The 12,200-nt window shown below is 56.0% G+C and overlaps 1 protein-coding gene across 1 annotated transcript in view; it reads left to right on the top strand.

The window, feature by feature from the left end:
• The first annotated feature begins 1,219 nt into the window (after positions 1-1,219).
• Positions 1,220-12,200, top strand: part of LOC133358274 (tensin-2-like) — a 93,388-nt gene continuing 82,407 nt past the window's right edge. Inside the window, exons 1-2 of the mRNA XM_061576510.1 lie at positions 1,220-3,235; positions 8,953-9,090. Of these exons, the coding sequence (XP_061432494.1) occupies positions 2,984-3,235; positions 8,953-9,090 (390 nt within the window). The 5' untranslated portion in view covers positions 1,220-2,983. The remainder of the gene's footprint in view (positions 3,236-8,952; positions 9,091-12,200) is intronic.

Raw genomic sequence — 12,200 nt, forward strand, 5'->3', positions numbered from 1 at the left:
GTGGCGAGCGACGATTGTTGTGTGTGTATTTATACACACGTGTACGCGTGTATGCACGTGTTTGTATACTGCATGTGTATACTGCATGTGCATACTACATGTGTATACTGTATGTGTATACTGCATGTGTATACTGCATGTGTATACTACATGTGTATACTGCATGTGTATACTGCATGTGTATACTGCATGTGTATACTGCATGTGTATACTGCATGTGTATACTACATGTGTATACTGCATGTGCATACTGCATGTGTATACTGCATGTGTATACTACATGTGTATACTGCACGTGCATACTGCACGTGCATACTGCACGTGCATACTGCACGTGTATACTGCATGTGTATACTGCATGTGTATACTGCATGTGTATACTGCATGTGTATACTGCATGTGCATACTGCATGTGTATACTGCATATGTATACTACATGTGTATACTGCATGTGTATACTGCATGTGCATACTGCATGTGTATACTGCATGTGTATACTGCATGTGTATACTGCATGTGTATACTGTACTGCATTGAGAACACGCCTTGATCTTTTTAAACCACAGACGACTCCCCCGTGTCGCCATCGCCCCAGCACCATCCCACACACAGGCGGGCACGGGAGGCACCCCCCTCCAGCCCCCTCCCCTCCCTCCTCCTCCCACCACTTCCCCCTCCCTACTCCTACCATCAGCCCTCAACCCCCCATCCTCTCTCCATCACACTACACCAACTCCCGCCATCTCTCCCATCCCTCTCTCCCATCACCTCCCCTTCCATCACCCCCATTCCCATCTCCCGAACCCTTCACCATCCATCAACTCACATCTCCCTCCCGCCTCCCTCCCTCCATCCCTCCTTCCCTGTCAACTCCCACCCTCCCTCCCTCCCATCCTCCCTCCCTCCCATCCTCCCACCTCACCTCCCCCCTCCCACCCTCCCACCTCACCTCCCTTCATTCAACTCCCCTGTCTCCTTCTGTTCCCTTCTCTCATCAGGTTCCAACCCCCCACTCTCCTCCCCTCCCTCCCTTTCATCACCTCCCATCCCCCTCCGTTCTCCCTCCTCCCTTCTTCCTCACTGCCCTCTCCCTCCCCCGTTCTCATCACCTCCCTCCCTCCCTCGCCCGACTGCCCCTTTCCCTCCCCGCTCCTCCCCCTTCTCCCTCCCCTCTCCTTCCTCCTCCCCTCTCATCACCTCCCACTCCCTCCCTCCCTCCTCCACCCCCCTCCTCTGGCTCCGCAGTGGAGGCGCAAGGTTCGGGTTTATCCGCTTCAATTGAGGACGACCGTGATGATGGTGGTGGTGATGGTAGTGCGTTGGTAGCGATGATTGTGATGATGGCGGTGGTGGTGGTGATGATGGCGCGGAGTGGTTCGTAAGGCGTTGGGTGCGCGCACCTGTGACCGTCTGGAGAGACATTGAGACGGGGAGACACTTGGGGGAGACAGCGGGGAGACGCTGACAGATACAGCGGGGAGACGCTGCTGAGAGACACGGGCAGAGAGAGAGGAAGAGAGAGACACGCAGAGACGTGGAGACACAGACGGGGAGAGACAGGGGAAGAGACACAGGGAGACAGCGTGACAGTGAGAGAGAGAGAGCTTTCAGAGAGAGAGAGTCGCGCACACACGGAGGCGCAGAGAGAGAGAGAGCGAGCGAGAGAAAACGAGAGGCAGTGGAGCGGAAAGAAAGCGCGGGGGAGAGCTGAGAGAGAGAGAGAAATGCGAGGAGTTGTGAGCTGCATTCACATCCACCACAGCCTCTCACGGCACCTTGTCCATTCACATCGTCACATCACCGCTTCGCATCACCCCGGCGCACATCACACCATCGCACATCACACCATTGCACATCACACCATCGCACATCGCACCATTGCACCCCCATTCCTTTCGGCATTTGAATCCTCACGACCCTACACATCCATCCACGCACCACTCCAATGTCACGCCTCGCCACCACATCACCGGCACTCGCATTGCGTGCTCTGAGCGCTCGGTTACCCGTCGCCGTGACCATCATCATCATCACATCATCGCCTGCATGACATCCTCACATCGCATCATCGCCTGCATCACAGCATCACGCATCGCTAAACAGAAACATCGCATCTGCATCATCGTGTCCAGACTCATCATCATATCCCTACACACAATCACTCTACTCGCATAGCCACATCGCCCACACACACACATTTAACAAGTCTCACACACCATCACATCCTCACGCAGCCCCCACATACACGAACGCATAATCACATCACCCACACACACACCGTCATCAACTCTACGCACCTACACACACACACACCTTCAAACACCATCATATCACCCATCCACACACGCATAAATCACACCATAATTCTACCCACATCCACAGGCATCACATCACCCACGCACACCGACGCACATCACACACACACACATCACACACATCACACCATTACATAACCCACCCACACCAACACACATCACACTATCACTCTACCCACACACACACACCCATCACATCACCCACACCGACACATCACACACACACACACACCCATCACATCACCCACACCAACACACATCACACTATCACTCTACCCACACCCACACACACCCATCAACATCACCCACACCGACACATCACACACACACACACCCATCACATCACCGTCACCCACCCACACCAACACACATCACACACACACAACCATCACATCACCCACCTCTACCGACACACTATCACTCTACCCACACACACACACCCATCAACATCACCCACTCCGGTACACATCACACACACACACCCATCAACATCACCCACACCGGCACACATCACACACACATCACACCATCACATCACCCACCTCTACCGACACACTATCACTCTACACACACACACCAACATCACCCACGCACATCGCTCAATCGCTACGCATCCGTAACCAGCCCCCGGGGACATCTCCATCACCGCCACCACCACCACCACCACCATGCTACAGCTGCTGCGTCTGATGCTGCTGCTGCTACTGCTTTGGACGCTGCACGGCAGCGGCAGAAGGGCCCAGGGCAGGGAGCTGGCCATCATGGGCCTCATCCCCATGGACGTGAAGTCGGGTCCCGCCGACTCGGCCCGGGGCATCATGCCCGCGGTGGAGCTGGCGCTGGCGCGGGTTAACAGCAAGGGGAGCGGAGCCTCGCTGACTCAGCACGGCCGCCTCGCCATCAAGTGGTACGACACGGAGGTGCGTGGCCCTGGGGTAGCGCGGCTGGGGGTGTGCGGGGGGGGGGGGTGTGTGCGTGGGTCATGTGTCTGTGTGTGTAGTAGTCGTAGTAGTAGACCGGCTTTCGTAGGTGCTCGCTAACAGAGCACTTGCCCCTACAGGCTGTTAAGGCTATACGGGGGATCTTTATCTTTGTCTTTGTAGTCGTAGTAGTAGACCGGCCTTCGTAGGTGCTCGCTAACAGAGCACTTGCCCCTACAGGCTGTTAAGGCTATACGGGGGATCTTTATCTTTGTCTTTGTAGTCGTAGTAGTAGACCGGCCTTCGTAGGTGCTCGCTAACAGAGCACTTGCCCCTACATTCTGTTAAGGCTATACGGGGGATTTTTGTCTTTGTGGGTGTGCGGGTGGGGGGTACGGGTGGGGTGTGCGGTGTGGGGGTTTGTGAGTGGTGTGTTCACGCGGTCGGGGTGTTCACGCGGTCGGGGTGTTCACGCGGTAACCTGGATGGGCTCGTGTGTCCAAACACAACCGGGCAGACCGCGTGCGTGCATGGCTCCGTTTGTGTGTGCGGGGTGTACGTGGGGGGTGTGTGGGGGGTGTGTGCGGAGTGTACGTGGGGGGGGGGGGGGGTGTGCGGGATGTGCGTGGGAGGTGTGGTGGGTGTGTCGGGGTATACGTGGGGGGGTGTGGGGGTGTACGTGGGGGTGTACGTGGGGGTGTGTGGGGGGGTGTAGGGGTTGGTGTGCATGGGGCTGTCGGGGGGGGGGTGTGCAGCATGTGCATGCATGGGAGGTGTAGGGTGTGTGGGTAGGGTGTCCCGGATTACTGTGACACAGGGATGTGTTTGTACGTGTGTGAGGGTGTGTGTGAGGGTGTTTGTGTGTGTGAGGGTGTGTGTGAGGATGTGTGAGCGTGTGTGTGAGGGTGTGTGTGAGGGTGTGTGTGTGAGGGTGTGTGTGTGTGAGGTGTGTGTGGGGGAGGAGCGGTAGTGTAGCGGTTAGCGCGCTGCGCTACGAACCTGGCGACCCGAGTTTGATTCAGATAATCGTCACCGGCCCTGGGCCTCCCCTAGCCTCAAATGAGTACCTGGTGTGGTGTGTAAACATCGCCACGGGGGAGACAAAGGGGGCCGGACGTGGTGCTGGCCACCCACCCGCTCGTGCGCCGTGGCGGCTCGCTAACAACACTTGCCCCAATAGTCTGTAGCAGCCTATCCGGGGGATCTTTGTCTTTGCGCGCGTGGGTGAGCGTGTGGGGTGCGTGTGGGGTGCGTTCCGAATGGAGCGATCCCGAGGTGCGTGCGGTGTGTGTGGGGTGTGTGCGGTTTGTGTGAGGGTGCGTTAGGGGTGTGTGTGCGGGTGCGTGTGGTGTGTGTGTGGGGTGTGTGTGGGGTGTGTGTGGCGTGTGTGCGGTGTGTGTGCAGGGTGCGAGCGGTGTGTGTGTGTGTGGGGTGTGTGTGCGGTGTGTGTGCGGTGTGTGTGCGGTGTGTGTGCGGTGTGTGTGCGGTGTGTGTGTGCGGGGTGCGTGCGGTGTGTGTGTGTGGGGTGTGTGTGTGGGGTGTGTGTGGCGTGTGTGCGGCGTGTGTGCGGTGTGTGTGTGGTGTGTGTGTGTTGGGTGCGTGTGGGGTGCGTGCGCTGTTTGTGTGGGGTGTGTGCGGGGTGCGAGCGGTGTGTGTGCGGTGTGTGTGCGTTGTGTGTGTGGAGTGTGTGTGGAGTGTGTGCGGTGTGTGTGCGGTGTGTGTGCAGTGTGCGAGCGGTGTGCGTGTGGTGTATGTGTAGGGTGTGTGCGGTGTGTGTGCGTGTGGGGTTCGTGCGGTGTGTGTGTGGTGTATGTGTAGGGTGTGTGCGGTGTGTGTGCGTGTGCGTGTGGGTGCGTGTGGGGTGTGTGTGGGGTGTGTGTGGCGTGTGTGCGGCGTGCGTGTGGGGTGTGTGCGGCGTGCATGCGATGTGCGTGCGGGGGTGTGTGGGGTGCGTGTGGGGTGCGTGTGGGGTGCGTGTGGGGTGCGTGTGGGGTGCGTGTGGGTGCGTGGGGTGCGTGTGGGTTGCGTGTGGGTTGCGTGTGGGTGCGTGTGGGTTGCGTGTGGGGTGCGTGTGGGGTGCGTGTGGGGTGCGTGTGGGGTGCGTGTGGGGTGCGTGTGGGGTGCGTGTGGGGTGCGTGCGGTGTGTGTGCGGTGTGTGTGTGGAGTGTGTGCGGTGTGGGTGTGGGGTGTGTGTGCGGTGTGTGTGTGTGCGTGTGGGGTGCGTGTGGGGTGTGTGTGTGGAGTGTGTGCGGTGTGGGTGTAGGGTGTGTGTGCGGTGTGTGTGTGGGGTTCGAAGTGCGTGCAGTGTGTGTGCAGTGTGTGTGCTGTACGTGTGCTAGTGCGTGCGAGACCCCACATGAAGGAATCGGGGGTTCGCTGAGGATGGGAGGGGGCAGTTCAGCAAGTGGGTTCCTGAACCCGTTTGTGCGGGCCTTGGGGCGTGGTCACCCCCTCGTATATACAGCGTGTGTGGACGGTCTCCATCACTCACCTACTCACCCCACCCACTCACCCCACTCACTCACCCCACTCACTCACTCACTCACCCACTCACTCACCCACCCACTCACTCACTCACCCACTCACTCACTCACTCACCCACCCATTCGCTCACCCACCCACCCGCTCACCCATCCACTCGCCCACCCACCCGCTCACCCGCCCACTCACCCGCTCACTCACCCACTCACCCACCCACCCACTCATCCGCCCGCCCACCCACCCGCTCACCCGCTCACTCACCCATTCACCCACCCACTCACCCACCCACTCACCCACCCACCCGCTCATCCGCTCACTCACCCATTCACCCACCCACTCACCCACCCACCAGCCCACCCGCTCATCCGCTCACTCACCCACTCACCCACCCACCCGCTCACCCGCTCACTCACCCACTCACCCACCCGTCCACACACTCACCATCCTTCAAGGTTGCCACCTGTCCGGAGTTGACCCAGACAGTCTGGAAATTTGGAGGCCGCCGGCGTTACGCGGTCGCCGTGCAGAGGAGGAGGGAGAAAGGGGGGTGGGATTGGGGCGGAGGTTTGGGGAAGGGTAGGGGGGTGTAGGGGGGGTGTAGGGGTGTGTGGGGGGGTATGTGGGGGTGTGGGAGGGGGTCAGCTCCCCACACGACAGAACGCGTTCCCGTAGCAGCTGCGCTCGTTATATAAACAGGTTTGTGGGACTCTGCAAGGTGAAAAAGGTGGCAAAACACCCACACCCAATCCCAGCTTACATTTTACACTATCAGCCCGCACATCACCCCCCTTCCCCTCCCCTTCCTCCAGCCAGCCAGGCAGGAGGCCAGCCAGCAAAACCGTGTCTCGAACAGTATGCCAATCGATCTGGCGATGCTGCTGCTGCTACTGCGTTGGTAGCGGTGCACAAACGCAGCCAAACAGTTGCACGCGTTCCGTGGCACGTGCGTGTGCGTCTGTGTGTGCGTCTGTGTGTGCGTCTGTGGTGGCCTTAACATGAGGAATGTAGAAGAGGTGACGCCTGTTCGCCTTTTGGGCGTCCTCTCGTCTAACACTGCTGGTGAAAGTTCCATTTAAAGCTTTCGTGACTGCAGGGACTTATCTTCTTGGTTCTTTCGGTAAAGTCACGTAGAAGGGAAATAATAAAAAGAATAATAAAATATTCTATTATTTTATTACTTAATTTTATTATTATATAATCTTATTATATTATTTTATTATGTTTTATTTTTATTATTTTATTATTTCCCTTCTACGTGACTTTACCGAAAGAACCAAGAAGACTGGTGGTGAAGCTAGGCCCTCGAGAAGGGTGCTGTGGTTGGTGCAAACCAGTGACGTGCGGTCAGGGGAGGCAGGGGAGGCAGAGCCTCACTTGTCATACTCCAATGAAAATAGCCGTGACGAAAAGTAAAAAGAATAATCAAATGAAATGAATATTAAGATTTTTCCCCTGCTCTGTGTTATAAATGTCATTTCTGTACGATTCCAATCATTTTTATAGTCAAAATCGCCAAATTTGCGGAGCTCAGCTGCAAATACAAGGAGAGACGAGAGGTGAGGCCGCGACGAGCTCAGCCTCCCCTCTGATTACGCAACCCCTCAGTAACTGGGTGGAGCGCGGGCAATAAGTGCGTGCCTGTTACTATCTCAGTATGTCACCAACGTAATGTTTGTAGACCCCTTCATTTCATGTCCTCGCCTTCCATACTCCAGGTTACTTATTTCATGTGCGTGTATAAAGATATTTAGGCTCGCTGGTCTCGTCACGAAACTGCAATGAAAAAGCACCAGGGGAGGCAGCTATCACATCTGCCTCACTGAGGGGGGCGTGTTAGACACGCGAGGCCACGCCCCCTCCGCGAGACCACGCCCCCCTCAATGAGGCCACGCCCCCCTCCGTGAGGACACGCCCCCTCAATGAGGACACGCCCCCTCCGTGAAGACACGCCCCCTCAGTGAGGACACGCCCCTCAGTGAAGACACGCCCCCTCAGTGAAGCCACGCCCCCTCCGTGAGGACACGCCCCCCTCATTGAGGACACGCCCCCCTCAGTGTGTGAATCTGGCTCTGACACGAGCCAGTGCCTCCCCAGCCATTGACCTCACCGCACGTCACTGGTGCAAACTTGATGCCTTCCAAGAAGTATTTGGTGTTTAAACATCTTAACAACCTCCAGTTCTATTGCCGGTAAAGGTGAAACCCATTCTTAGTTTGCTACTGGCAAAAAAGGTATCCAATTATATAGCTACTCACCCCGAGATATAAATTATCTGATAGTGGCATTGTACTTGTACTGGTTCGCCTTTTGCCGCTGTTCTCTGGTCTGACACTGGTGGTGAGACAAGGCCACGAAGAAGGCCGCTGTCTCTGGTGTAGGCCAATCAGTTTCGAAGACAAAGCGTGTATCATCAGGAGCATGTGTGTGTGCATGTTTTGAGTGGTTAATGCAGTACACGATACCTTGCAAAACGGTTCCTGTTCGGTGTTTGAACATCTTAACCACCTAGTGATAGGTTTTTACCCTTTAAACTTGTACAAAATGACACCTTTATACAAGGCATCATGTTTGCAATAACCACAACACAAGCAGTCAAAATGCAAACAAAAAGAAACAACTCTGATAATGGTAATGATAATCAAAAACAGTGCACTAACAGAGTATTAAGAGCTCGGGGTAAGCATTTACACTATGAGACCTCCTTTACCAGTGGCAAAATATCATTGCCATTATCAAAGTTGTTTCTTTTTGTTTGCATTTTAACTGCTTGTGTTGTGGTTATTGCAAACATGATGCCTTGAATAAAGGTGTCAGTTTTGTACCAGTTTAAAGGGTAAAAACCTACTACTATATTTTGCCACTGGTAAAGGAGGTTTCATAATCTTAACCACCTGTTTTATTGCCAGAAAGGATGAAACCTATGCTAATAACAGCTGACGTTTCGGGCAATGACCCTTCTTCAGAGCACATCAGATGAAGAAGGGCCATCACTCAAAACGTTGCCTGTTTAATTATATAGATATGTTATTTTAAGGCGACGCACCACGCCCAGCGGTATTGATGAACGTGTCCAGATCGGTTCCCCAGCTCAAGCAAACGTCTCGGAGGGCGGTTGACGCGTCATTGGGAAGCGTCACAGAGCTCCGGTGCGTGTGCATGATTCTTCTTCCTTGTTCCCCCCCTCCCCTTGCCCCCACCCCTCCCCCCCCCGTCCCCTCCGCCCCCACCACGCGCAGTGCGACAACGCCAAGGGCCTCAAGGCGTTCTTCGACGCCATCAACTTCGGGCCCAACACTTCGTTGGTGTTCGGCGGCGTCTGCCCCACCGTGACGGCCACCATCGCCGAGGCCCTCCTCTCATGGGACCTCGTGCAGGTACAAAGATAAAGGCAAAGGTTCACCCCTCCCCCCCCATCCACCGTGTAGCCCTGCTGGGGCAAGTGCTGTGAGCGGTACGCTGTCACTCGAGGCACGCACGCACACTAAAGACAAAGATCCCCCCTGAAGCCTCAGCAGACTGTTGGGGCAAGTTTTTGTGAGCGGGTGGCACCTATGAAGAATAACAGGACACGAGAACGGGTGGGTGGCCAGCACCACGCCCGGCCGCCTTTGTCTCCCCAGTGACGATTTTTTTTTTACGCGCCGCACCGGGTACTCATTTGAGGCTGAGTCGACCTAGGGAAGGCCCAGGACGGAATCGGATATCACTCGCTGCTGATGATGTTTGTCGTGAGCGGGAATCAAACTGTTGCAAGTAGAGACACAGGTGCAGAGAGAGACACAGAGAGAGACACAGAGACACAGAGAGGGACACAGAGAGACACACAGAGAGAGACACAGAGACACAGAGAGAGACACAGAGACACAGATAGAGACACAGAGAGAGACACAGAGACACAGAGAGAGAAACAGGAGTAGAGACACAGAGAGAGACACAGATAGAGACACAGAGAGAGACAGAGAGAGACACAGAGACACAGAGAGAGACAGAGAGAAACACAGAGAGAGACAGAGAGACACAGAGACACAGAGAGAGACAGAGAGACACAGAGAGAGACACAGAGAGAGACAGAGAGACACAGAGACACAGAGAGAGACAGAAAGACACAGAGAGAGACACAGAGAGAGACACAAAGACAGACACAGAGGGAGACATAGAGAGAGACAGTGAGACACAGAGACAAGGAGATAGAGAGAGACACAGAGACACACACAGAGACACAGGTGTAGGGAGAGAGCAGCACCGGTGGAGAGACACAGGTGCGTGTGTCACGATATGAATCGGTTTATTTCGCGATTGATTTTGGCCGCGCATGAATCACCGCGGGGGGAGCCGTCGCCTGGAGGCTGCCACGTGACCGTGACTTCGAGATATATTTAACCCCAGCACCACGTGCCCCCCCCTCCTCCTCCCTCCTGCTCTAGAAGATGCACGGCCACTCCCCCCAGGGGTTTTGTTTTCAAGCAAAACTTGTGAGGTGGGAGGGGAGGGTGCGCGTCTCATAATCCGGTAGCTGTGAGTGTGTGTGTTCGCGTGCGGTAGCGCGTGTGTGGGGGAGCGGTGGTACAGCGGTTAGCGCACTGCGCTACGAACCCGGCGAGCCGAGTTCGATTCTCGCACACGGCCAACACCACCGGTGACGATTATCTGAGCCGGTCCCGGTCCTCCCCTAGGTCGACGCAGCCTCAAATGAGTACCTGGTGCGGTGTGTAGTAAACATCGCCACTGGGGAGACAAAGGCGGCCGGGCGTGGTGCTGGCTACCCACCCCCTCATGTGCCGTGCCGGCCTTCGTAGGTGCTCGCTAACAGCACTTGCCCCAACAGTCTGTTGAGGCTATATGAAGGATATTTGTCTTTGTGTTGCAGAGCGCGGTGGCGCAGTGGTTAGCGCGCTGCGCTACGAACCCGGCAGCTGACAGTGGCGAATGTTTGAACCTTGTCTGGGCCTACCCTAGGTCGACTCAGCCTTAAACGATTACCTGGTGCGGTGCGTAGACATCAGAATTGCTGCCCCCCCCTCACCGCCATCCCCCGTCATAGTAATGTGGACTTTCCACAACTGGCAGCGGTAGGAGTGCGAAGGGCCACGCTGCGTGAGAGACGGAGCGCCGTGCGCGTCACAGCGCGAATACAACAAAGACAAAGATCCCCCGTATAGCCTTAACAGACTGTGGGGGCAAGTGCTGTTAGCGAGTAGCCGGCCTATGAAGGTCGAAATTGTGGACTATGAAGGCCAACACACACGAGTGCACACACACAAAGCTCCCCCTTATAGCCTGCGCAGACATTCGGGGCAAGTGCTGTTAGTGAGCACCTATGAAGGCCGGCACTGTGGCACACAATGGAGTGGATGGCCGGTGCCACCCCGGGCCGCCTTTGTCTTCCCAGCGCTGAAGTGTACACGACCGCACTGGGTGTTCATACGCACGCACGCGCGCGGGAGATGAAAGAGTCGGCATTAGAAACCGCGCTCAGATATCAATCGCGACCCCCATTCCCCCCCCCACCCACCGGGCGATGAGGGTTGGTGAGTGGGTGAGGGTGGCCGGGGTGTGGAAGGATTCGGGTGAGGGTGGTGAGGGTGGTGAGGGTGACGAGGAGGATGAGTCTGGCGTGGTGCAGGCCACCCACCCGCTGTGTGCCCGTGCCGGACTTCATAGGTGCTCGCCAACAGCACTTGCCCCAACGGTCTGTTGATAGGCTATACGGGGGATCTTTGTCTTTGTGTGTGCGCGTGTGTGTGTAGTGTAGTGTGTATGCGTGTATGTATAATGATGTATGTACTGGGGAGGCAATGTCGTCCTCTGAGGACATCGTCATCATCATCGTCGTCACCAAATCTGGGCCATGTCCTTCGTAAATCAGCAGCTTCACCTCATCCCCCCCACCCGCCCCCTCTCCCTGTCTCGCCCTCAATCCCTGAATGTCGTCTTCCGCTCTCTCTCTCTCTCCTCTCTCCGTTACTCCCTCCCTCGTTCCTCCCATCCCTATCTCCTATCACCTCGAACCTTACCCTCTCCCGCAGTCTCTCTCTCCTCCCTCTCCCTGGGTCTACAGCTCTCTCCTCCTTCCCTCCCTCCCTCTTTCCTTTTTACGATCAGAGGAAACAAGAAGATGCTCGGTGCAGTCGGCACTTTGCTTCGTTCATCATTTCGTTTTTGGTTTTTTTAATGCTTTGCTTTATGTAACTCCCCCCCTTTAAAATGAAAATTTTCACAAAAGATTTCACGTTCTGCTCTCCTTACCCCTTCCCTCTCTTCCGCCCTCTCATCCCCGGCTCTCCATCCTCTCCCACTCTCTCTCTCTCAAGCTCCAAACCTCCCCCCCCCCTTTCACCATCTCTTTCTCTCCCTTTTCCCATCCCTGTTTCCCGTCACCTCCATCCCAAATCTCCCTCCCATATTTCTCTCCCCGTCCATCCTTCACCCTGTCCCTGTCCCTCTCTCACATCTCACACTCTCCTCCGTGTGTCTCTCTCTCTGC

The sequence above is a fragment of the Lethenteron reissneri genome, chromosome 61 (genome assembly GCF_015708825.2).
Source record: "Lethenteron reissneri isolate LAM-NWPU_2019-01 chromosome 61, ASM1570882v1, whole genome shotgun sequence".
Lineage (NCBI taxonomy): Eukaryota > Metazoa > Chordata > Hyperoartia > Petromyzontiformes > Petromyzontidae > Lethenteron > Lethenteron reissneri.